We start from the raw sequence: 27,577 nt of genomic DNA, 5'->3' as shown, positions 1-27,577 counted from the left end.
TTGATCTAACATTTTTCTGTTACTAGAAATACGTAAAAAACGAAAAAACTCTATTACTTGCAACGCTTTTTCCGACTCTTCCTCAAAATCTACTCGGTAAATTGTTTTAAAAAGTTTATAATTTTTCTCTGTTTCTGTTATAACATGTAGTTTTAAACACAAAAAGTTTCTATGTCTGTATATCTAAATCTACTAAGTTTATTTTATCTGCGATTGCGGCAGGTACCGTGATCAAGACATCAAAGTTGCACCGCGATTGCAAAACTTAACAAATCTCTTTGAAGTTTGTTCAGATTTTATATACTTTTTCCCTTTTCCTCGTAAACGACTCGAATGACAGGTGTTTGAGAGTAACATCGGAAATAACCGTATATCGATCGATATATTCGGTATGTCAATGCTGTTGATTTTACATCTTAAACAGCAAAAATGTTCAAAATCGTCTGAAAGACTTTTGAAGAGTGTCCACGAACACGGGCATATCTCTTTTGGTATCTTTACATTTTTCAGATTTTGCGCCGTTTGTCTTCATTTAACATTGATTTTTTTCTCATTTTCTTAAGTTTCGACAGCGTCTTCTTTTCGCTATCGCGTGGCGTACATCATTAATGATCCTGTATTGATTCTTATGTATACATGTACTCATCGTATATCTCGCATAAGTGCGATTGCTTTCTTTGTTTCACTAGCAACCATTAACCGGGTCGATACTATATCATTCTTCGCCTAAGCGCAGATTGCGAATCTAGTCTTTTCTTTTTTGTATCAGACATTAGTCAGTATTATTAACGTGTCATCGAAACCGTCAATCGTCGTGAACAGTATCAACCGTGCATCCCTGATGATGCTTCCGCGTCTAATAATTGTTCTGTACACACGTTGGCATTTGTCTTACATTTTGCATCAATTTTCGTGCAGCATTAAATTATGCGGAACAACAATTTACAGAATCTCGCTGTGACAAAGCAAACGCTAAACAACATGCTAAACAGCAACGCAAAACTAGGTTTCTCCGTGATGTAAAACGCGCACAATAAATATTTCTCTAGTTCTATCGTTGTAATTAATAATGCAACAGTGCGAGCTAGAGCGCAATGTCGTTACATACTCTCCATTTTCATGAATTTCAACCCTTTCGCCATGACGCAATCTAGCCCGAGAGAGCCTCGAATGTTAAATTATACATGGTTCAACAGGTTTCTCCGTCACGTTTCTACATCTTTTCTTTTTACACGCTCTTTGGAGAAAGAGCTATGCGTATTTAATTTCATGTGAAGAAAGCGTAGAAACTAGACATGCGACGAGTCAAGCCTGTTTACACATACACACACAAGATAAGCTATAATATCTCACGTACTGACAGAAACCAATCACTCGTTTATCATTTCAAGAAGTTCTATATTTTGAAACACACAAAAACTGGAAGATACTTTAGGAAAAAAATTTCAGTATTTGACTGATCGTTACTGTTAATTAAATCGACTCATTTCTAGGGCTCCTCTCGTTTTGAGATTGTATGATTAAACTTGTTCTCTTGTCTTTCTTGCTTCTGCTACTTATCTAAAGCTCTCGAAAAAGATACGATCACGCGGTATGAGATGAAGTATTTGGTACACAAATGCGTCGCGGCGAAAGAGATTAATTAATTAATGCAATTCCGCAAGAGAAGCATCTCCCATTCAGCATTAAAAGTACCGCACGATCGTTCTGTGATCTACATTCGCGTCTAAAGATATAAACCAGGCAACGTATGAAACGATGTTTATGTAAATGTAAACATGTAGCGCGCATGATCGGCAAATGAGAAAGATCGTTAGAAAACATAAGCTCCTGGTATTTAGCTTTGGTAAGGATTACGCCTGAAACACAGTCTGGTCCGAGGATCACGCTGTTCAGGATCAATATACGTTAAATAATACAAAAACTTGAGAATGTCGACATTGCATCGGCAGATTCTGATCTTCAATCCCTGAACACCGATTCGTGATCAGTACTATCTTACTGTCCGATAAACCTTATTCAATCCTTAGATGGTAACTAACTAAAATAGCTTCGTAGATGATACTGACGGTTCGGAACGATCGCGCTGATGCACAAAGTACAGGGTTCAACATGTTTCACATTCAGATAACGGAACGTCCGCGAAACACATTTGATCTTCGTCTCAATGAGAAAGAAGAAAACGAAATTTCGCTTCGGAAGATTTGCGCATGCATTATTTTTCGCCAACAATTGTATTGCGGGCAGTGTATTCGATGCACCAGCGTGTGCAATCATGTCCCTTTCCGCGAGGCAGGATTGCTCGGTAGGATTAGAACAAAGCACGGCATGTATGTGTTGTATGTTGTAGATACATTGACTGCTTGTCGAGGTAGTTACAAATGATGAGTCCCCATGTCCGTTACGCGTCAAAGGCAAATGAGAAAATGCGGAGAACGCATCGGGATCTGCAGAAATGTTCACGGAGCGGCGCGTTAACGATAAAACATAAAAGTGATGACAAAATGGCAACGATGATGAGGACACATCTTATCACGTCTTGTATTAATTCGCAGCGACGTTCCGGGAACATTCCGCAGATCGTATTAAATGAACGAAGCTATTAATCTCCTCTCGTTTATTCGTAATTTTACTGACTAGAGCGTCATTCGCGCTAAATACAATTAAAATTACCTTTAGAACTAGAACTAAAAGAGACATCGATAATAGATCCTTTTTTACTTCTTCTTCTTCTTCTTCATTTTTATAATATGTTTGCAAGAATTAATTGCATATGATCACGAGAACAACGACACTACTCTGGTTTCACGTGCAATCCGCATAAAGTGCCATCCGCAACAACGTGTGCTGGTGCACGACATAATCCACGCATTTGCCTTTGATCTTTTTGATTTCTGTCCGACGACCCTCGTACTCTGAAACGAACGTAAAATCGCAACGGCTACCTCCGCCGACGTACTAATAGTAAATTAGTAATTCCTCAATTTATCTGTTGGGTAAAATCACGCACACATACCATAGAAATAGTGCACGATCCCCCTTTTTTCCTCGCCTTTCCTTTCTTACGCACAGGCATCGTAGAAATCGGTACGATTTCGATACTAATTCAAATTTCCATTGCAATATGCACGCGAAAGACATATGCCGCGAATATGGTTTTCATCTTCGCGAGTAAACATAGAGATGATTATTCACGTGCTTATATGAGACTGAAAATCTGAACCCGATGAAATTACACCAGATCTTAAACTCTGACTATCTACGTAGGAAAGTGATTCCGTTGTAAATTCTAGCATCCCTTGCGTGTCTCTTCTGTTTCCATTTTATGCGATGCAACATCGAGCGCTGCCTTATTCGATGACGAAAACGATATTCCGACGACGATTTATCATTAATTAGAACACTGCGCTTGGTTGTCGCACGCACAGTTTATGTCTCCCTTATTATTTCTACCACACATAAGATAAATGACACTAGTATCATGACACTTCCAGTTTGTGAACCGTTTCTCGAATAAGTAATTTAAAAAAGAAAGAAAGCAAGTATTGTACATGATATTATACGCTTATTTAGTGTGTGATACATAATTAAATATTAAATAATTATAAACTACCTTTCTCGTGTTAACAAAAAATGAACTTAGCATACAGTCTGTGTACAAAAACCAGGATTTACAATATAGCGTTTCTCTAAATCTCAATGTATAATATAGGAATATAATAATTTTCTTTTTATCACATATAAAAAGCGGTTGCTGTATGTCTATATGTACATGTCTGAGTAAGATTAGGTACCATTATTGTTTAACCAATAGAAGCTATTATATAATTTGGTACACTGTTTAACACTCTTGGTTATTCGATAAATATGAACAATAATAATCAATACGTCATTATTTCCTGGTGTCTTGACATAGTCGTTGGTTTTTCGCACGGTATCTTATGTATACACACGGCTCGCTTATTCCATGTTACAGATGTGACCTTATTTCTCTTTTTTTTCTTCTTTTAAGATTATTTTTCTATAATAACTATATATAACACACGTTATTTAATAAGTCAGAGCTATGGCCAGTTCATAAATTCGAGGGTCGTTCGTCGTACAGTCCGTGTTTAAATCTTTCTCTTTATCTTTCTCCTTTTTTTTCCTTTAGAAAAGAAGACGTTCTATGCTTCTTCGTTACGTTAATATGTCGAAGAGATTACCGAGATGATGTCTGCTATGATCGCTTTTATCATTTCCGCAGAAAGACCACAGCTCTATCAACGATAAGTCGTACCATACGATAATACAAACTAGCATTTGTGTGCTCCACATTCTCTTTGTGTCACGTCTACTGTCACGTTTTTTCTTTTTTTTTCAATTCCTTGTATCTGTAAAAATTTTGAGGATTTGAGGATAGTGTCTCTTCACGTTCTCACGTTCTTACGATGTAACCGATACCAGTAACTCGATGTCGTATTTAACGTGTACGTGCGTCATGATAAACTAGAATGGCCCGCGGCAACCTCGTTTCGGGCTCCGAAATACGTTTCGACGATCACGTCGAATCACGAAATCTCTTATCGAATCTCACGCGTTTTTTTCCGTCAATCTAATTTATTTTCCTTTTCGTTCCCATAGTCAACTCAACAAGCGAAGTATTAAGCAATCAAATTTGAAGCAACAACTTGTTTCTTAAATATCTACCTAAAAGTACAATGGAGTCGCACAATGTCGAAGGCACAACTCTTTCAAATCGGTCGAACTGAAAGAAAGCACAACAGGAGGCATCATTGGCATATGTTGAAATTTAGCAGCACGGCAGGCCACTGATAGGTGTCTTTCTTCCAGAATGCTCGAGATTATTAAGTACAAGAAAGATTCTTTTATTGTTGTTAAAAGATTAAATAGCAAAAGCTATGTATATATATATAGCATAGCTATATATTTATATATGTTAGAGCATAGCTTTGATAACTGTGCTTTCTCTGAATGAGACGAGAACATACTAGCCCACTTCTCTCTTTTCTTTTTGTAATCGTATCTTTCGATCATATTAGAAAGTTCTATTTCAACTTCTTTTTTTTATTAGTAACAAATTTACATAGGCATACGGAAAATTATGATTTATATTTTTGTCTTCTAGTCGGCAGAGAACGGGATTCCGTAACACTACTCGCTATACATTTATACAATCTTATGGTATTCCTAAGTTTGAATTCACATGCATTAATCGAGGCAAATAAAATTCTTAGCTGTACTATTAGCTTTATCGATTTCTCGAGGGCGAAAGAAGAGTGTACTTTTACTCTTTTGTTTAATCAAATTGTCTTTTCCAAAATTGGAAGCCGAACAGCCGTCGGAGGACGCAAACGGAATAAATGACGAGTAGCATCGAGATTAAAGAGAAAAAAAAAGTACTATTGTCGAGAATCGATTGCCTCAACCAGCATGCGTTAATTCAGTTCTCAGTCGGAATCGTCTTCCACTTCGTTACCTCATTGCAATTTGAACATTCATAGCGCGTCATATTATCAAAGTGACTACCCACAGTGAAACTAAGAGATTAGCATGGAGTTTGTTAAAGATTGATCGCTAAAAAACAAACCCTTACTTGTTATATCTGTACATGTGTTTCTATCGTTCGAACATCAAGCTGCTGGCGCAGTAATATCTAAGTATTCCGAAATCGTTTCACTGTGGCAGCAACTTGGCAGAACGTCAGTATTCAGCGTTCATTATGGATCCTGGCTGGTATTTTGTGATGACTCACAGTTTTGCGGATTATGCATTTGTAGCGCTAAGTGAGGCGTGTGTACTGGAGAAGGTCCTGGTTGGGGCTGCTGTTCCTCTTGCATTTGAATCACGGTAAAATCGGGATAACTGCAAAAGAGAATGCAAGCAGGTAATCGTTAGAAAACGACGTGCTTTCCTTCCATCATTTGCAGTAACGGATAACAAATCCTTATATTCTCGCAAATGAAATGAAACATTTGACATATTTATCTGTAAATCCTAAATTATAATATTTACAATGTCCCTCCTTCATATATGAAAATTTAGATGGATTATTACTTTTAAATTAATAATCTTGAAAAGATATATCAAAAAGAAGATACATTGAATTATGACTTACTCTATTGACGCCCACTCTAAGCCTCTGTTGTTACGCGTCTTCCGAATCTTCCGAAGTGAGGTTTGAAATTTGGTTGGTTTGGTAGATTGATATTTAGATATATGTTGATATTTCTCGGCTTCTTCCGCACAATCTTCGCTCGTATCTTCGACTTCTGGCTCGTCAACGTCTGGACATAGCTCGCACGCTCGTTCCAGCGTCTTCCTTGCGCTGTTGCTGCGCTCCAACACGTATCCATTTGCAGAATCATTGGACTGTGCTGGCGGAGACCAATTATTGTATGCGTGCGTATAAGGAGCCGTAGAGGCATATGGTCTCTGAAAATGTTTCATTAAAAATATAATATTACCTTAATATAAATACAGGTTAACGTTAACGTGAATTAATTAAGTTTTAGTACATACCTTGTCCAGTTCGTCATGAAGCCAATCTATGGCGTGACTCCATTTTCTCTTCAGCTCTGGACTGTGATGTAAAAGCTGATGAGCAGGTCTGCATTTGCTGAATAGCTGCACCATACATTTGATACATTGGTAAGCCCTTTTCTGATAATGATTTTTACTTCTTTGTATCGTTTCGAATAAACCTTCTCGCTCGTCTGGGACTCCTGAAAGATACGTTCTTGGCAATTGCAGTCGCTGATACGTCACGTACAAAAGAATGTTTCGTTGAATGTTTTCTTACCTTTAAGCGCATTGTGCACACGATGCGTCTGCCAAGAATCTTCCATTAATAGTATCGCGAGCAGTATATCGGTATGATGCCTCAATTCGTGCGTGTAAGCGAAACCTATCTGCCATAGCAGTTCGCTTAGCACTGTTCGCGACAAATGCGGATTCTCCCAGCAACAGTATTGTAATAGCTTAACTGTATCCTCAGTCACGTTAGCATCCTCGATTAGTTTCTTGATATAACTGTTTTCACAAGCAAAACAAGCGTAAAATTATATATAGGACCTTCACTTTTTATTTTACATCCACCATTAAAAATTCGAATATAATTCTCACCTAGTACGAATGAACAATATGTCAGCTGCTTGCGATTGGATCGGCATAAGGTATTCCGACTGACAGGCAGGGTCGCCGTACGGATTTGGTAAAGGTTCTGTACGAGGTTGCGTGTGACTCGAATGCGCCTTCGACGACACATCGCAGCATCGTATCAGCATGCTCACTACCTGATGGAGTTTAGTCAGTTCAGGGTACTGATACTTTATGGTAGGACCGGGCCCCTCATCAATAGCGACCAACATGAACGTAACCGGAACATTCAACTGCAACGAAGGAAATAATAACGTTTAAAGTTAGCGTGCAACTTAGAGTGGCAACGTTAATTAATCATTTTATTTAGTATAGTATTCTTTTTACCTTAAGCAATTGCGCCTTTTCGGCAAGTCCAAGCGAAGCGTACGCATGAAACAGGGAGAAATAATGAGGAAGATGACGCCCGTGATCCGAAATTTCGCGGTGTAGCAACGACAGTACTGCATGCAGCAAGTGATCACTGAGTGTTGCAACTGGATCCAAGAGTATAGCTAAAAATGTCCACAAAACAATCATCAAGCATTATTTCAAGCATACACAATTATATATATATATCTTTCTGTGAAATGTATATTTCACTTACTTGGTGCACTTAGACTGGGTGGAGCACACGGACCATCCTGCAGAGAAACGTGCGCGAGGAATACCAATATTTTGAGGAAAGCAGTGCGTACTTCCGTACTGGGACAACTCAGAAGATACTCGCAAAATCTGTGGATAACAAATTTTCAATGTCGAGATTCAGGCGTTTTTAGCGAGTGCAGCGCGTACTTAGAAGAAGATCTAATACCTGTGTGGATGATTAAACAAAACTTCATTGGCGAACCAAGAGCGGACATTTTTACTACTGCGTAGATGATGACATACGATGTCATACCAATCTGTTGCAGTGCCGCGCAACGTTTTCTTAGTATGGAAACCTGTGTAAAAGAGGAATCTTGATGCTAACTGAACAGATAGCATTGCAAGCTCTTCTGCTTCAGGGCTCTGGAATGTAAACGTTACGATTACAAAATGGCTACTTGAAGAGGTACGATTTTACATATACGTATGTATGAGGTGAACTTACAAGCTTCTCATTCACATTCTGTCGGTTGATATTATGTGGATTGCAGGACACCAGTTTCTTGATAAATTGGAAGTATTCAGCACTAAATTGATTTCGATTGTGCATAAATTTGATGTTCTGCTTCCGCACGCTGTATTCTATCGCTGACGGCATTTTCATAACTCCTAGTTTCGTATCTGAAAAGCATGAGCGATAATAAGACAATAGACATTCGTCGAGGTCACAATAACGTATATGCAATCTTAACGATACCTACACAATGACAACTCATTTACACTTTTCATTAGAGAATTTTCTTCTACGTCTAATCTTGTATAAAATAACATATATGCATTCCACCATCGTTTCTGTTTGCGGTAACTCATCCGCTTGAGCATGTGATCAAACACTTCCCCCAAATAATCACCGCCGAAGCACTGAGATTTCATTTCTTCCTCTTCTTCCATCTTACACTCTGTTACATCACCATCATCGAACTTGTACCACTTAGCAGTGCCATCATTTAACCTGCAAAATTGTTGATTGTAGTTTAATTTCTTACTTATATGCACTTATTTCACACGTTTAGGATACCTGTGTAGTATGTAAGAATAATAATGGCCACCGCTAGCTTGACCACTGTGAACCACAATACCACTTAATTGGTATTTCGTGCATGTGCCTTTTATCGATTCCTCATAATCACAGTCGATAACTTCTCCCTCCAGTTTAGCCAAACCGGAGACGGTGTAAGGTTCCATATCCAGATCACGCGGAAACTCAAAATAATCATTGAATTTTATGGCGCATACACGTTCAAAATCATACTCAAACCTCTTCAACTGAATTGCTAAAATAGGTGGCAGTTTTTTCACGCACAATCTCTTTACCGTTACAACCTAAATAAAAAAACGGGGAAGACGTATAGAATCTGATTAGATTAGCGAGCTTGATTTATATAAAATGCATAAAAGATCCGTTTTGTGAACTAGCATGTATTGAAGATAAATACTCTCTATTATATATACGTTCAAAGAACTGATCTCATTAGAATCTTTTCAAAAACGATCTTTTATGTATTTGCAAAGATATATTTTTTATCATACTTTTTTGTTGCACTTATCACAGTGATAAGCGTCTGCCCCTTCCAGCAACTCTCCCTTTACATATTGCTCAAGAGAATCCAATAAATTACTGTGGTTTCGTATGTCTACACTTATCACACTGAACGGCTCCTCTTTGGAATATCTGAAGATAATGTAATGCGGTATTACAGTCTACCGAAGAAAGCAGAATGTAAGAACTAAGAAGGTACCTATGAGGGCAACCTTTGCAGATTTTTTGGTCGCTATATGAGCCACCAAGAATTTTGCCCATTATCTGCTCATGTCCTAAGGCTTTCAGTGCCTCATCTAGACTCTCTACCAGACTCATGAAGAATTCTACAGCGTCCTGTTGTTCTCTAAGATTTACAGGTTCTCCTTGTAACCTGTAAAAATCGGTTTTTTCATCGAAATTTGAAGATCATTGATTATTTCGAGCACAGAGTACACCAAGGCACATCTCTTAGAAGAACTTGATCATTAATTTAATACTTTTAATATTAAAAAATAGAATTTTACTTATTCTTACTTAAAGTGTTTCCATAGTCCTCTAGGTATATAATATTGTAATTTGCTGTAAGCCAGATGACCGAATATCGCTTGTACTTGCTTCAAGATACCAATGTTATACTCCTTCCTGGATTCGTCGGCGCCACATTTTTCTTCATTCGTGTCATTATCGTTCGTTTCGATCGTCTGCTCTCCTTCGATTCTTTCTTCGCCCGAGAAATCCTCGTTCAAGTCAGTTGCCGCACCTTCTGCCGCCAATAATCCAACCCTAATGCTCTCTACCATGTACAATTGCTGTAATACTGAATTCATGTAACAAGTAGCTCCTGCATTCTTCAATCCTACGAAGCCCTTAAGCGGTCTAAGTCCCACAGGCGGTAGATAATCCCACTCTAGTAACGGTTCATCTTTCTCGGAGTAAAACATGTCGGTGAGCATTGTGACTAGAAGTTTCATGTTGGGTACACAACCTACGCAAAGACCTACGAGCAAGTCGAACGCGGCACTGGTTGATTGAGGAGTGGTGCACACCGGACACGCCTGCGAAGCGCTCAATTCGCCGGTGCTGCGAAGTTGCAGCATAAGTCGGGACGCGGGGAACACAAAATCCTCCACCAATTCCTTGATCAAATTTACTCCGTGCTTCTCATCGGAGCCGATCTCATACTTTTGGTTGGGCGGCAAGAAGGCCAGGAGCTCCTTCGTCAAACCGAGGTGGCCCTCGAGCAAGGCTTCGTCCACTTGGCTTTCCCCGGTTTCCTTCACGTTATCTCGAACGTTTTTCAGCCAAGCTATTTCTACATTTAATAACGTCTCCGCGGACGTAAGGGGACAGCCTGACATATGCGCGAAGTTTAAAAGCCGGCACAGTAGCTGAAAGTATTCGTGGCTTTGCTTGGCGTTTTCCGTAACGGTCGTGTTCAAAACATTGAAGAGTAGCGTTATCGTGACCAGCAACGTTTGATGCCCGCCGCTGCACCATGTCGATATGAGAAAAAATTGTTCACCACCAGCGATCCTGATAGCCCTCGACGTGCTGAGTAGTACGAGATCTATCAAGAAGGTGTGCCATATTTTGTCCCTCGACAACGTCTCTAGCGCCGACGGATTCAATACCAGGGCGATCGTCAGTACCTCGAGCGCTTCTTTGCACACGAGGACATCGTTATTATCGGGATTCCTCTGTTCTTTCTGATTTGTCTCGTGCATCGAATGAAGGGCCTCGTTCGACGCGTTAATGTTGTTCAAGTTACCCGTGGATGCGGCCCACGCTAGTCTAATTATGGCACGTATAGTAGCCACATCCGGTAATTCCCATGAAAGGGCCTGCACGAAAAGCTGCCGGCAGCGGTCAGCCTCTGGCCCTCCAGAGAGCATTCGGTGCGCCAGATGCTGTGCCAGTTTGGCCGCTACGCTTCTCAGCATATACTCGGTACTTTGATTGGGTACACTTTGAAGGGCTTGTTTCAATACTGTCACTCGACCACGGTTGTTAACGTGATTGTCGTGATTCTCTGAGGTTCCGCTCTGCTGAACTTCGTCCATTACGCACGCCATCACGTTGCCCATTACGGTCAGGAGGAGCTTGCAGAGTCTCAGCACTGTCAGATACGCAGACCGCTTCGTGGTTTCGTCCGCATTTGGTAAAAACTTGTTTTTGGTCAGCATATCGAGGATAACGCCCGCTTCGCCACTTTTTATGAAATTATATTGAAATTCAAATGCCCTCTCGGACATAGGGTCGAGAGCCGGCATCAACAAAGTGTACAACACCTAAAAAACAGAACCATTAGTGTGACATAACTTGTTAAACGCTGTTAAACGCCGCTCAATGTACACTCAATGTACCTCTAAATTGTATAAAACTTGGCTAGGACTCGCAGTAAAAAATAGAGAATCTACTGTCGTATTCTGCTCGTTACAATGGGAACCGATCTGTAAAGCTTCATCGTCTTTGTAGTGACCAAATAACCACTGTAATCGTGTTACAGTGAAGGTATCTGGCGGCACCAGCTGCAAGAGATTGCGTGCACCGTCGCGCAACTGCGAATGTTGAAGGGTACAGCCAAGATCCGCTAATTGAAAGAAGAATGTCGCGTACTGCGATCTCTGCGACATCACCTGGACGAAAAATGCAAAATTGTTTTAACAATAAGCGGAACAATAATTGGATATTTGTCAACTTTACATCATACTGAACACTCACCACACCAGGCAAACTATTCTCTGCCTCTACATTCGGCCCGTCGTATGGATGATGCGGAGAACTGGTAGAGCTATCCGAGCTACTGTCTGGCGAACTTGGCATATTGCTATTCACTTGACTGAGCTTTGCCGACAACAACTAAACAAAATATATTCCAAAATTATGTCTATTCTATATAAAGTTGAATGATATTTGAGGATCTTTTATGTGAAATTATAAATCGTGAATAATTTTTTCGTATAAGATTTCAGTTACAAACTAGTCGATTTTCCACTGGAAAATCCACTGGATATACGAGCATACATGATTAAGAATCGCGTTTCCGATCTTTTCATAAATTAATATTTCGACTAATAATATCACTATTGTCACTACTGAAAACATTACTTACAAAAATGGCCTTCTCTTCACTGGTACTCACCATTTTATCTCTCAGCGGAATCTGAGAAAGCAGTTTTCTATCATCAGATTGTTCTAGCGATTCTCCATTAATAAATAAATCGAGTTTCACATTTGTCCCGCTTGCTTTAATCCTGCGTAATATTTGACGCCTCAACGAGGCTAAGGTATCATTACTATGCGTAAAGATATCTATATCGTCAACATTTCGACCAGGACTCGCAAAACGAATAACAAGTGATAGATGCTTGCCACGAGCTGCTCTGTAATCAAAATCGATATTGTACTTTCATCATGTAAAACACTATTGTTATCATTATATGTCATAATTTGAGCTGCAATTTTACCTATGCAATGGTAATATTTTTCGTTCCCCTGGGAAAGCTGTGTCACACTCATTTATATACTCCTGCAAAACTTTCATCACGCGACACATCTTTATGGCTTCCATCTTAATCTTATTTGTCATTTGTTCTTCGCGCTCTTCCTTCCCATCCAGATACACCTTACTCAGAACAGTCACCGTGTCATAATGAGCTTTCAATCTATCCATACATTCCGCTATGTATGTCTCATGAAATGCTAAAACAGACGACTGCAATCGCGGTCCTAGATTGGTGTTCACCTCCTTCAACAGTTCTATGCCTCTGTTTGCAATTTCCTCAGGACTATTGGTTACGACCTGTAAACAAATATTAGATTACCATTACAAAACCGCGCGGGAAAAAAGAAAATGCAAATCTTGCAGACTTATAATAAGAAAAAAAATTAACCTAAAAAAATATTAAATATAATCTACGTACTCTCCAGAGATAATCAGTCCCAATTAAGTCTACATCATCCATAAGAAACGTTCTGCGTTTCAGTTTCAATTTCCCTTCCTTAGAATTAACGGCCTTGAAAAACCTTTCATAACACTTAATACCGCTTTCTGTAAGCAATGTTGGATCTAACTGTAATATATTGTTTTGAAAGAAATCTTTGTTTATTGCTGGATCCAGATCTGGCTCGTCTCCCATAAGCTTGGAAAACCACTTGAAACACGCCTCGCGATCCGAAACAAATACACCTTGCTCAGCTAAACACTGCCAAATTTGTTCTGCTTGATCAGCGCATAACCATAATTGTCCATCCTGCAAAATATAATAACATGTTACCCATGTACAGAAAATTTTTGATAGAAATTTATGCTCATTTTATTCGCAGCTGCGAAATGTACCTTTAGTAAGAAACGCAAGAAATTCAATCTTTCCTGTACTTGCATAATATGATTGTATCGACCGTCAGGCATAAAAGTATTTGCGTCGATTTCAGGGTTCTCCTTCACCAATTGTCGTACTTTATCCATATAATTAGTTAAACTATTCGTTACAAGTATCACCACTGAATGCTCACTTTGTAGACGCTCTATTACTTCTTGTCTATGCAGTAATAAAGCAACAATAAAGAGGAAAATCAATGTAGCAGTACAAAGTGCACACGAGTGAGTTAGATGATGTAACTGTCGTACCTGTAATGTAAATGGTGGCTCCGTTGATTATGACCTAGATTGGGATTTGGTTCATAAAGGCAACATATTTCGCGAATTTGCTTCAATGCAGGTAGGGCCCACTTATCACCGTTTTTCAACTCCTCAACACATTTATCTAGCCAGATTGTCTTTTGTGCATCTCTCTCTTGTGAGCATGAGTAATCGAGAATTTTCACGTGAGCGTTTAGTGCCTGATCCATGATTTCTGTAGGTACTTCATCAGAATGAGCCAATGTCCAAAAGAGAGTTAATACCTAACAAAAGAATTCAGAAAGACACACGGTCAAGCCTGAAGCAAGTTTAAGGAATAAATGCTAACTGGAAAATATAAACGTCTAAAATTGTCCAACCTTGTGTGCCATAACGCCATCTTTATCATCTTCCGCGAGTCTCCTGATCAATTCTAACAGTTTTTCCCGCTGTTTCTTGTTGGCAGTCCTCCAACTTGTCTGAAACAATTGCGCATTTGATTAATATACGTAAACGCGCTCTATTCAAGGAAAACTCCGTAATATTATTATACTATTGCGACAGATACCTGAAAACACTCAAATAGATGATCAAGCTGTTCAGGACTAAAGTCCCAAGCTAGTTTGGCTAACAGATCGTGTACGTTCTTCACAATCGCCTCGTGTTTACCAGCTTGTGCAGCCCAAACAGCGTCTAAGTCTTCTAACGTAAGTGCACGTTCTTTTATAATAAATCGTAAAATTTTCTCCAGTTTCTCTACATATTGTGGTTGGTGTAACGAATCCCTTAGTACAATTTCCAACACCCCATTGTCTTTAATCCATTTCTGTATCATAAATAAGTACTCGTTAGAATCTTTATAAAATTCATAATATATAGCTTTCACACACTCGTGAAAAGTGTTTGTTATTTGTTAGGATACTCATGCATCAAATATCTTTGATATTAAAAATATAATTTAACAAAATCATTACATAATTAAAATAGGTTCCAATTGTTATAAATGATTTTCAACTTACTGCCATACGTTCTGCGGTAAGCCATTCCTCCTCTTCCACTATTGTATTACGATGTTGGTGATAACTAACACTAGATATTACTTTGTTAACTTCATTTAAAGCATTCATCTTTCCGTTAAACGAAGAAATTTGTAAGAGTCTCAATATCATTTTCAGTCTCAGTATTTCCAAGTTCTTTATCATCTCTTCCTGATGAGGTACGCGTGACACTAAGCATTTAGCAGCTTTGATTATGGCTGATATTGCATCATTTTTTGATTCGTTTTTTGCCTCTTTCTTCAACTCATCATCAGTTAAATTATTCAAGATGAGAGGTACCATTTCCTGCCAGACAAGATTTCTTTGCAATTGTCTCAAATAACATGTGAAAGGTTAATGAGATTAGTTGTGAGAAAATACTTACAACAATAGGCATCAGATATTTAACTATAGTGTGAACAGTTAATAGTTCATAACACAAGCCAAAAGGTCTTATTAAAGCATAAATAACTGGCACTGTTAAATTACGTCCACTCTGAAATCTAGAGAGCAAAATTTCGAATCCATTGAGGCTGCCGAATCTGCAAGAAACAGAAATTTTATTTTTGTTGATCTCTACTGTAAGACACTTGCATACGCGTGAAATAAATAAATAAATAAAGTACCTGTTTATAAGATCCACTAACCAACCACGGGGACTTCGCGAGTCAGGTGGTGGACGAGCATACAATTCCTCATCAGGAATATCGCTACCAGGAGGAACAGTTTCTGAAGCTCTTACTGCGTTAAATGTGTGAAATCTGAAAATGAATTCAACGACATGATATAACCACAAGAAAAGGAGAGTTTACAATAAACACCCAACAAAGTAAACGGAATATTTACTTACTTATTACTAGGATTAAAAACCATGGCCAGCAAATCAAGTAGAGGAAACCAATCCTCATCTAATTTCAGGACACATAGTTCCACCAAACGTGCACAGTTAGCGTTGATACAATTATGAATATTCAATTTCCAACTGTTTACTGCATCATCTGTTAATATCTTGGTAAATGAGATTGTGAGACCTTCTCGAAAAAAGCGTTGACACGCTTCGCTTTGTACATCAATTCCTGCAATGTGAAAAACAAATTATATATATATATATAGCACATTTCATAAATAGCAAATGAATGCTTCTATATAACCCAAAAATAAATATACTGTCGCAAAAATATCATTCGCGGCACGTAAAAAGCAATGATAAGCAATTTTAAAAATTTATAAAATTATAAAACATTACCTTTTTTACAAAGTTCGATACTGGCTTGTAACAGGCACTCTAATTCTTGTTCGGGCAGAACTGGTACAACCCATCGTGGACTAGATATCTTCTCATGAAGCATATTAAGTTTTGAAATAGGAAAATCAGGCTCTCCATGAAGCTGGTTGCTATCCTCCACTGTAGTGATAGCATCATTGCTGCATTCAGTTTGTACCACATTCTCGGTGAGTTGGAGCCCCGACATTGTGTCTGCCAATTGTTGTGGACCTGGTGGACTATGCATCTGCGCAACAGACAAATATTGATTTTATTCACAACACAATCAAAACACATCTCAATTTATTTTTATAAAAACTTCCTACAAACCTGTGTATTTTGTTGGCTGTCGGGAGGGTCTATACCAACTCCCTGGCCCCTAGTGGCAATCGTCATTTTGCACCTTCTTTGCTATGCCTTAATTGTCTCAATATCTCTTGGTCCAATGATTACACCACCAATAACAAGCATCCAGCTTATATACTGACATTAAATATAATTATATTCTAAAGGCCTTGTTTTAATAAACTATACCTACATTATCTGAAACAAAGAAAAAGGGAACATTTTTGACGCTACATTCATTCGAGGTCACTGACAAAGTGCACAATACCTAAGCGAACTCATTGTCAACATTCTTTCCAACACAGTTAAAAGATAATCTTAATAGTCGTTATTATATTTCATTCACGACGCAAGAATATAAAAATTTTAATTTGCCACAACTATGTAACGACACGTAAGTTACATAAGCATTTATTTCCTGAGGAATTTCTGACAAATGACAGCTCGCGAGCCGCTCTATACCCGGAGGGAAGGCAGTATATTCAAAAGAACTAATGCAATTATCGTCTCGATTCTGCGAGCACAAGCGGGTAGATAAATCGCCGAATAATTCGGCGAGTGCTCCAGCCGGCAAGATTCCCCATGATCGGCCACGAGGTAAACCTATCCGCGGCGTTACGTCCGGCAAAATCGCACGACAGCGCGACCAGCACCAAAGTGGCTTGAAGTGACGCGTGTTACGGACGTCGGACGTTTCGATGAAACGTCGTCAGGCGCGGTGACGGTGCGGACAGGAGCGAAATTCGTCCGCGGAAATCGTATCGTACGAACGGCACGCGGCCGCTCGCGGCGAGTCATCCGCTGCTCGCCGATCGCTCGTACCGTCAGTGCGACTAGGAGCGAACTGTCAACGTCGCGACGGGACCGACGACGAGGGAGCGGCCGTGCCGGTTTACGCTCCTTCTGGATGGGTGCGTCCCGTGCACGCGACTCCGCCGGAGTGTCGCGGGCAGCGATCAGATCCGTCGCGCCGATGGAAATACGCCGTACGCCGCCGTGGAGAACGAGAAGTCGTTGCACCGAGTCGAAGCGCCGAGCGCTGGCACAACGGCGACTGGACGGCTACCCCCGATCACGAAGCAGACCGTCGTTGGGACACGCCGATCCCCGCGAGTCGGACGATTGACGACGAACGACGTCGATCAGCCGGCCTGCTACCTACACGATCCCGATAATTCTCGCTCTCCAGGCAGCGCCTATTTTCGCCTCCGTTCGCTCGGACCGGGCTACCTCTCCGGACAAAATGGCGACTATCCTAACGATTGGCACTGCCGTGTATTAACAAAAGCGCCGATATTTCGCTCCGATAACCGACCGCGGACGCGCGAGCGCCGTCAGGCCACGCCAACGACAATTCCGGACCGGGAACGATCGGCACGTCACACTTCCGTCACCGGGGAACGCACCTTTACATAGTAAACGTTGTAGAAATTCGTGTGTTGCACTTTTTTGACGTGACGTTACGGAACTCAACTGGCAAATCTGTAAACACGACTGTCGCGGCGCTGCGGTACCGCCCGAGCCGACGTGCGTGCACGGGGCGGCGAGCGAGGGCTGCAATTGGCCCGTCGCATCGTCGTTGTCATCACTAGTCGTCGCCATCGTCGGTGACGTTCGCTATCGCGCGACGATGTTCAATCGACACTTCAAACACAAACGGTCGCGGAAAATTATAGATAATAAAAGTTTCACGAGGAAATTCGATGTTATTTCTTTTCGTTTGACATTATAGCTTCTCCGCAGTCTGTATAGTTAAAACTTGAAATTGAAAATGACTTCTACGCGAATTTCCGGTGACTTGAGACAAAGATTTTTTAAATCTCTTTGTGTATAGCAATCACATCTTTTTGTTGCATTATTTCAAATTTCTATAAAGTAGAGATATATGATGTCTCCGTATGCATATGCGTACGCGAACTCCACTTCTGAAATATAAATTTGACTAGGGCACACTTTATCAATCTTAATGATTTTGTTTAATAATTTATTCTCATAAATTTTATCTGACTGTACATAACATACGTAATTATTGTTCCTATACTCCTATGTCTACGTTGTGAAGACTCTTCTTGGATCGATCGTAGTTTTTATTTATGTAATTTTTACATATTCATCATATATATATATATTACAGCTTCATCGCTACAAGTACATACTCTTGTTTCAACTTTTATTATCTCCCACTCAACTAAAACTCTGTTCTTTTGAAAAATCATTCTAATCATCAAGTGCTTTATTTATATTTATTAATTATGCTAACTAATTATATCTGTATCTACAGCTTTCTAAAAATTGTAAGGAAAATTTATATTGAAAGTACATCACATATGAGAAAGTATAAATGCCTTAGAACATTACAATATCAATATGTTATAAAGCAAATTTTAAATGTACGAAGTACGAAAGAGAATTAATATCGAAATTTATGTTTTTCAAAACTTTATAGCGATCGATACCTCCAAATTGTACCAGTTTTGATTCGCAAAATGCGACATTAGATGATATTCTTATACATAATGTATCAAATTTAAATACAAAATCTACTTTATTGTAAACGTGAAATCGTATTGTAAATGAAGCAATCACATTAAGTCCTGAAATTACTTTTGCAAAATCAAAAAAAATTATATAGAGTACAGGTGAACTCAATATACATTGATAACATGTTTCTGTTGAAAAAACTCTGATTAGTTTTTAGCTATAGTATAATTTTTGACTATAGTAGAGAGATTTTAGCTAATGAGTAAACAGCTTTCACTCTTATATTGATAATGATTATTAGATTGCACACAATTCAAAATTTTTCGTTAAGATTGATAGTAAATATACTGTATCATCTTTATTACCAATATGTAGTAAAATAAAAAAAGTAATATATAATCAGTTAACAGTATTGTGTAGAGCACACTGTATCTCAGCAATTTTCTATTTATTGAAACTAATAATGATCATCTACTCTTACCCAGGAATTATACTTATTTAAATGAATCCATGTTTGGATTCAATGTCAAAAATTTACACACCTCGAGAGATTCGAGTTTAATTTTATCGAAATTGCATGGTCCAACTTATAGAATTCACATATATTCCAATTGATAAAATTTCGCTGCTTCTCAAGATTATCAGAATAACAAATTTTTGATTTATACTCAAATAAAGTCTTAGACTTAGACAAATAAGAACTTAGAAAAAGTCTTTTCGTGCACATAATTATGTTACATACAAAAAAAGATGATTTCGATTCACAAACTTAATTCTGCTTGACATCTAAATGGTTTATCTTAAGGTAAGTTCCTCAAGTTCTTTTAACAATTCATCTTCCTTCTTGATCTTATCGAGTTGATTGATTTCTAATTGTTTCCCTGCTTTCAACTGTTCCTTGAGTTTAGAAATCTGATCCAATTTCTACGACATAAATCGAAATTGTTGTTGTAAGTTTTGCGTTGCGATAATGATAGACTTATTATTATCGTTATCGATAAAAAGAGCTACCATTATACATATATCATATACTTACACTCATCACTTTTTTTATTTTTTTATTCTTTTCAGGATCATCAGTTAATTCCATTTTTGTGCTTATCGCTGTGCTCGTTGTTGTGACTTGTCCATTGGCAGTAGAATTGTTAGATTCCAATTCTTTTTTAGCCTTTTTTGCTTCTCGATTTTTTTTCATTTTTAGTGCAGCCTTAGATGGATTCGCTGATGAAATAGATTTCATAAAATAAACAATGAAATATCCTATTTACACATGTATTTTACGTAGTTCGTACACTTACAGTCTACAGCCGGTTTAGAAGGTGGCTCTATATCATCATGCAGTTTAAACGTAATATTTTGTCCTCTGGCACACGGCGGTCTATACGCTTCTTTCGAGGCTAAAAAATTATAAATTATTATACTTGTACTGAAATTACTATAAAGTTAGTTTAAAGTCATAAAAATATTCATTACCTTGCGATTGAGTAGGACTAGTGACAATACCCTCGACTGCTTTATAACTAATAGGTTTTTGTGAGAAAGCATTGAGAGGGAAATTTTGCCAGAGAACTTCCCACAGTTCTTCTTGATTATTCCACGGTCGTTGATACACTAGCGAGCCAGTATAATGCCAAATCTTAAATCTAAACATTTAATGCATACATATAAATTTACAACGTACAAATTTGTATTAAACACGCATTAAGCTTGTAGCAAACGCTACTTACCCGTTGCCCATTCGCAATCTAGGTGCTGTAGTTGCCGTCATAAAGTGCTCGCCGTCCGGTGACCACTGCAGTAACGTCGTATCAGGTGCATCAATTTTGGCAATAAGTTTCCTGTTTGCGATATCCCATAATTCAATACCGCCTCTGAGGTTGCCGAAACCAGCCAAAAGCAATAGTACACGGTAGTCAAGGAAATGGATGTACAGTCAAATTATTTACACTATTCATATATATATATATGTACCGCACTATTTTTCATTATAATTAATTGTCACGTTTACTGCTAAAATAATAATAAGCGCACGATAAAGTAGTAAAAGGATATTGTTGCCGTGCGGATTGTAATACACACTATTTCTATGTAACGTGCCGAACTCAAAAATGGCTTCGCACTTGAGATTAAACAATGTGGCTTTCGCTGGCATAAAACCATATACAACACAGAATTCCGTGTTCTTGGGAGACCATTCTACTGCATGTATAGGACCTTCTTTACCTAATCAAAAAACATTTTTTATTTATTATATTATAAAAATAATATTCCTTCTAAATTTTTTAAATATTGATAGAATTTCAACGGCCTTGATTTAAACTTACTAAGCATAACCATAGCTGTATCCCCTTTCGTACTGAGATAATGCAACGTCTGTTTTCCATAATATGATGCACCACTTTTGTCTACTTCAGTACTTGTCATCAATAACGCGTTTGTTCCACGTTCATTCCAATAAACATCAACTCTATCTGCCTGGAAACCATAAAACAATACTTGTGTAAATATAAAGGAAATAAAAAAATATTAATAATTAAAATATATTGAACAATTTACCTGAAAAAAGCTTTTGTTCGCAAGAGCTTCTCCAATTTCAAATTTTGGATATTTAAATAATCTTCCAAACGAAGGTTGACCAGCTTTTCCTAAATCATATCAAGAAACTTAATTTAATACACTTGACAATTAAGTAACGAACGTGTAAATTTATCAATTAAGTATAGTATAGATACTAAAAATGTGGAGTGCTGTAATAAAAGGAATGCAAATGTAAATTTTAGTTTTTTGAATTTATAAATAATAATATGCGTTCATGTGTAACATAAGCTGTAATTGCATTGTCATGCTAATCATACATTATATACAGGCACATGATTCGATATACTTAAATATTTTTTACACAAGAGAAACTGAAATTTTGTAACAGAGCAATATAATTTTTCTGACTAAAAGATAGTACTTACATATATAAATTGTTGTATAATAATTGGGAAAATTTTCCATTGTACATCGTGTTTCATGCTTATGTGTTTTGGAAAGAATCAATATGTACCTATTATTTGTTGCACTTCTCTCTACTTTCTATTAAAGAATACAAATTCAAAATCTTTTTTAAAATCTTTTCCCATTTTTATTTGTTTTTATTATATATTTCTGTCAAATGTCTATGCTTCATAATAAGTGAAACTGAAATAAAAAAAGTGTAAAGCTTAACATAAAGCTAATACACTCGTATTACTCATGAATTACTGAATCCAAATAAAATTATCTTTTAATAAGCGCTAGTTTTTGTCATTTTAAATACAACAAAAGTAGCTTCCGTAAAACAGAAAAGCATAAAATTAAGTATGAGTTTTGTAAATGGCTAAATTTTATATGAATAATAATGATATGGTATTGACGTTCAATATCTCTAACAATTGTTTTATTAAAAAAATTCTTATCTACCTGGAGCGCTACTTCTTTTTATGTGCAATTTCATAATTACTGCGAAATAGCTATCCCCACATTTCAGTATCTTACTATACCATAGCTAGCAATTTTATATATCGCATATATTTTCAAATTACATAAAATAAAGGAAGGAGTCATTAGAATATATAAAATAAGCATATTTACCAGGCATATAACAGAGAATGTGGTACGGAGAATTGCCAGGCGCTATACTAAATTTCGCAACTTTGGCTACACTTATCTTGTGTACATATCTATCAAAGTTGTTATCTTCATACAAAAGAACATTTGCACCATTCAATAATCCACAAAGCTTTTCATCACTTGACCATTGTGGCTCCCTATTTTTTTTAAATAAATATTTTATTATTTTTATATATCTCACACTTAATACATACATAATAATAATAATAAAAATATAAATTGTAATGTAAAATTGATCTTGCTGCTACTTATTAATGTGCAACTAGCATTTTAGGTTTAATTAAAGGAAATATCATAATGATAACTAGATAATACGTTACCAATTAATCTGTTTCTTTTGTACAAAACTATGAACTAGCTCGCCATTTTCAGATTTCCATATGTGAAGGTTCAGTGTTCCTTGAGGGCTTGCTTGTGTTACTAAAATTATATTATATTTTTAATTACGAGTACAATACTAATATATTTATTTTATATTCTATATTTTTTAAAATTAATTACCAAAGGTTGGTTCCCAAGTCGCGAGATATGTGCCATGAGTAGAAAATTGGATGGCACAGACTTTAAGTCGTGGGATTTCAGCAATGATCTTCCAAGTTTCACATAGTAAAATTTTAATACCAACATCATTAACCCATGCAAAATATCGACCGTCTGGGCTAAACAGCATAGCCTTACAAGTTTTGCTCTCATCTTTGGGAAATGTTTTGACTGGCTCATAAGATGGTGGGCCTTGTGCCAGATTTATACCAGTAGAACCTCTCACTGTATCAAAAATATGTTAATGTTATTTTGTTGTAATAACGATATAAATAATAGGGTATATATACATTTGCATACATCCGTTAAATTAAATTTATAAGAATATCATTCCACGAAATAGTTTTTATGAAAGATATATAAAACGATATTATGTGAAAATCTTAGAAGTTTTCTCGATTTTTCTCAATTATTGTCTTCATGACTCACGTCAGTAGTGACATTTGGAAAGTAACACGTCAGCAGTTAGAGGTTAGAATACAACTTTTTACTATAATTCGTATTTTACTATGTATTTGCAATTAGTAAAGAATGCAAGACGAGTACTGATCCTTTGAACATTGCAATTATTAGAAACATGCTCGAAATCTAGCGTTACACGAGGCACATGTTTCGCATGTTCGTTGCAAAACAGTACGCCGCGAAAGTATCATCTAATGTTGCCTTTATAGCGCGTGCATTATTCGAAAATAAACCTCAGCAACTAAATCCTTCTTAAGAGTCGACACCCTTGCACAACGGCAGTTGTCAGCGTAAATATCTAAGATAATGCTTACCAGCAACACAGGGAATAGGCGAAGCCATTTTACCACCGTTACCATGTGGTATGGTATAATCGACATCACATATACTCATATATCTGAAGTTAGCCACTTCCGACTCGACCATCCTATTTATCGCGCGATCGTGACTCGTGTCAATGGTCCAGTTGACATTTCAAGTATTTCGGAACACTATCCTTCTTAGCTCCGGGAAGCCGGGCAACTTTTACTTTATTAATTTTTTTTTACGAATCGTTTGTTGGTCGTTTGTCGGTTATTGTTGGCCTAATTAAAATTTTTTTTGGCTAATACTTTTTTTTTAAAAGAAAATTTTGTGGGAAGTTAGCCGGACGAAAATTAATTTTTTATCATTTTCGGCTCAATGGATGCGCAATCGTTTGGTGGTCACAGATACACGAATTAAAACGTTTGTTGGTTTATTTATCTTGAAAAAAAATTAAAAAAGTAAAAGTTGCCCGGCTAACTTCCCGGAGCTTCTATCCTTTCTCTACTTTCAAATAAAAAGGATAGAGAGTGCTTCGTAGCATTCGCAGTGCTAACTGGACTGCAGCCAGTGCGACAGATGTGCCCGATTATTTCAAAAGGGAGCATATACCACTTAAATTGTACCGATAATCGATTGTGTAATTCGATTGCGCGTACGTGCTCTTCGATACACAATCGACTAACGCGTTTTTCAAAACATCACGAATTGGATGCAATGTAACTTGATGCGATATGATACTAATGATACGTTAAACTCTCTCTTTCTCTCTTTCATCCGATAACTTATGACAAGCATAACAAAATATATTGCGAATGAATCATGTGATCCACTAGCATGATTCATTTCGATCCGCGTGATTTCGACTATTTGACGTCCGTCATAATTTTTTAATAAATGGTCGTGTGTAGTCCTCGAGAGACCGAGCGTGTCGCGAGGTTTATATTTAGAAACACGATTGCGAAGCGTTGGCTGTTTTTTTTTCCGGCTACGATATCGCGATAGTAATCTCATAACCTAACACTCGCAGCGCCGATAATCAACCGTATTATCACTTGAATAGAGTGTGGTGAAATGTGCGCGTCGCGCATCCACTCTGCATCTCGTTCTCCGCGCGCGACAAAAATAACACGCAGTGTTCCGAAACATTTCCGTGATTAATGTTACTCGGTATCAGCAAGAAAAATTCGTAGGCGTGAATAAAATATCTATGGACGGAGCTGCAAGTACGCATATGCGATTGTGTAGACTTGTTGACACCCACCGAATTACGTAGGGCATGGCAAGTTCATGCTTCAGGTGAGCGTTATTCATTATTTGTATTGTAAAGTAATGTATCATGTGTCTGTCCGTACTCTACGAACATCTGTAATAAACTCCACGTAGACGGTAACTCGAAAATATTTTATCTTATTACTTTGGTTCTAAGGAGGTTAGGTGCCCGCGCACACGCCCCTTTGACGAATTTGCAGTCAAATAATTTAGTTTTTCTTTATATTACTTACCAAATTACATTACTACAAAATTTAGTTTTTATTCTTTTTATCTTTATATTCGTATCATTCATACATCAATACACAATTCGTTTTACATGATTAACCAAGATATTATGTTTTTTATATATTTATTTATAATGTAAAATATATATTTGTTTCTCACGTATCAGCGATGTGGACGAATATGGCTTTGAACGACCACACGATTTCGATTATGAAACCTACGAAGACTTTATGTCAGCATACCTTAAAGTTCTTGCAAAAATGGCCAAGAAGTGGGCAAAAATTATTGGTGAGGGAAAGTCACTGCAGCGAAGCATTACGATAAAAAAGTATGTTCGTAAAGGCATTCCAGGAGAACATAGAGGATTGGTAATACTGAGCATATCAAAAATTCCATCTTATTATATCTTGCATCTTCTCAAAAAAATGTAAAAGATTGTGAAATTACATCATAGGTATGGCTCGCCGTGAGCGGTGGAGAAGATATGAAAAATGCATCACCAGATTTTTATCAAAAGTTATTGCAATCTCCACATAACATGGAGATTGCGGAAATTATAAAAACTGATCTTCCAAGAACATTTCCAGATAATATATTCTTTAACAATACAGAGAATCAACAACATCAACTTTATAATGTGTTGTTGGCTTTTGCTCATCAAAACAAAACTGTTGGTTATTGCCAGGTTGGCCACTGAAGCATATACTTTCACATGTATAAATAGAATAATAGAAAAGTCTTATGAGAAAATTTTCCAGCAGATACATTTATCCATATTATATATCCATTTCTTTTCATTTAGTTGATCATTTAATGTTTTTAGGGTCTAAACTACATAGCAGGATTACTTTTGCTTGTAACAAAAAGCGAAGAGACAGCATTTTGGTTATTAAAAGTATTAATCGACAAAATTTTGCCAGATTATTATACACGTACTATGGATGGTCTACTTACTGATATTGACGTGCTCGCAGAATTAGTAAGGTAAAATATGAGAAAATTTATCAATTAAATTGTAAAATTAAATTAAATTAAATTTGTCATTTTATCCAGTTATTAATGATATCTTTGTACGTTATTTGTGCGCAGGATAAAAATGCCTGATGTGTATCAGCATGTAACAAACTTAGGACTGCCTTGGGCAGTAATCACAACAAAATGGTTTGTGTGTTTATTTGCCGAAGTTTTACCTATAGAGGTAAATATACAGCATTATTACAATTTCTAAAATATTGTCAACGCCATTTTATTCACAAAATTATACCTAATATCTTTGCTATGAAAAACAAAAGCAATTGAATTTTGAATTCGTAGACTACTCTACGTATCTGGGATTGCCTCTTTTACGAGGGTACCAAGATTATCTTCCGCGTTGCACTGACGCTTATAAAAAGAAATAGATCTAATCTATTAGCCTGTCAAGATTTTGCAACGTTAGCCGAATGTTTCAAGGAAATTACGAAGGATAGCATTGTCTTACGATGTCACGAGTTCATGCAAGTACGTGCAGATAAATTACACACAATTCCTGTATTGGACAGATCGAATTTAATTTTTACCGGATAAGCATGTTTCCGAATTATTTTGCAGAGTATTTTTAAAGTACCTGGATCACTGCCTGGGGGCACAATAGTCAAGTTAAGAACAAAAGTAACGCAACAACGTTCAGAACAAAAGCAAGATAAGTTAGGACGATAGTATTCACGACCGAATTGTCGCATACACCGAAATATTCTAGTCGCTTATTCATTTGCAAATTATTTTTTGCAAAATGAATGCATACATCAAGTTGTATCATATTGTTATTGCATAATGATTCTATGCCCTTACTGTATACATACAGTGTTTGTTCAGCAGTTTAAGAAATTACAAATGACTCGTACACTCAATTACTCTAAGTTTACTTTAGTTTATTATTGTACATGTTATAATAAAAGAATGTTATCAAATTTAATATTTTATCGAAAGTATTAAAACAAAGAGAATAATTGTGATATAAACTCATAACGGAAGTTGCATAATTGTGATACTTTGCAGGAATATGGCATGGGAACATTTAA

General features: G+C 37.3%; 3 protein-coding genes across 4 annotated transcripts; 1 reads left to right on the top strand and 2 right to left on the bottom strand.

Moving 5' to 3' along the window:
- Window positions 1-4,146: 4,146 nt before the first annotated feature.
- On the bottom strand, window positions 4,147-18,096 carry LOC105281219 (probable ubiquitin carboxyl-terminal hydrolase FAF-X). Of its 2 annotated transcripts, XM_011342290.3 has the most exons (30): window positions 17,981-18,096; window positions 16,560-16,772; window positions 16,212-16,476; window positions 15,816-16,041; window positions 15,592-15,726; window positions 15,351-15,507; window positions 14,948-15,271; window positions 14,497-14,754; window positions 14,309-14,407; window positions 13,938-14,212; window positions 13,647-13,848; window positions 13,231-13,560; window positions 12,775-13,109; window positions 12,450-12,690; window positions 12,029-12,166; window positions 11,671-11,943; window positions 9,842-11,595; window positions 9,525-9,698; window positions 9,316-9,457; window positions 8,804-9,108; window positions 8,487-8,737; window positions 8,231-8,406; window positions 7,952-8,148; window positions 7,745-7,872; window positions 7,486-7,652; window positions 7,126-7,391; window positions 6,803-7,032; window positions 6,523-6,725; window positions 6,119-6,435; window positions 5,721-5,865 (listed from the first exon to the last, which is right to left on the bottom strand). In XM_011342290.3, exons 2-30 carry the CDS (start codon window positions 16,623-16,625, stop codon window positions 5,721-5,723), a joined length of 7,779 nt encoding a protein of 2,592 aa, XP_011340592.1. In that variant the 5' UTR covers window positions 16,626-16,772; window positions 17,981-18,096. The 2 variants fall into 2 exon arrangements, with proteins under 2 accessions (XP_026825667.1, XP_011340592.1); XM_026969866.1 differs by lacking the exon at window positions 17,981-18,096 and having other exon boundaries at window positions 4,147-5,865; window positions 16,560-16,625.
- A 448-nt stretch (window positions 18,097-18,544) lies between these two features.
- Window positions 18,545-24,164, bottom strand: LOC105281223 (eukaryotic translation initiation factor 2A). Its single transcript, XM_011342296.3, has 12 exons — window positions 24,029-24,164; window positions 23,214-23,477; window positions 23,033-23,132; window positions 22,674-22,849; window positions 21,612-21,700; window positions 21,380-21,530; window positions 21,108-21,278; window positions 20,783-20,957; window positions 20,529-20,698; window positions 20,354-20,452; window positions 20,092-20,276; window positions 18,545-19,979 (listed from the first exon to the last, which is right to left on the bottom strand). The coding sequence occupies exons 1-12, from the start codon at window positions 24,138-24,140 to the stop codon at window positions 19,851-19,853; spliced, it is 1,821 nt and encodes a 606-aa protein (XP_011340598.2). The 5' UTR covers window positions 24,141-24,164; the 3' UTR covers window positions 18,545-19,850.
- A 537-nt stretch (window positions 24,165-24,701) lies between these two features.
- LOC105281225 (growth hormone-regulated TBC protein 1-A) lies at window positions 24,702-27,471 on the top strand. Its single transcript, XM_011342297.3, has 7 exons — window positions 24,702-25,316; window positions 25,684-25,885; window positions 25,972-26,202; window positions 26,341-26,501; window positions 26,607-26,715; window positions 26,832-27,017; window positions 27,108-27,471. The coding sequence occupies exons 1-7, from the start codon at window positions 25,297-25,299 to the stop codon at window positions 27,213-27,215; spliced, it is 1,017 nt and encodes a 338-aa protein (XP_011340599.1). The 5' UTR covers window positions 24,702-25,296; the 3' UTR covers window positions 27,216-27,471.
- The last annotated feature ends 106 nt before the right edge of the window (window positions 27,472-27,577 follow it).

The sequence above is a fragment of the Ooceraea biroi genome, chromosome 5 (genome assembly GCF_003672135.1).
Source record: "Ooceraea biroi isolate clonal line C1 chromosome 5, Obir_v5.4, whole genome shotgun sequence".
Lineage (NCBI taxonomy): Eukaryota > Metazoa > Arthropoda > Insecta > Hymenoptera > Formicidae > Ooceraea > Ooceraea biroi.
Note: the sequence above shows the minus strand (reverse complement) of the source record. Positions and strands in the feature narration are given on the sequence as shown.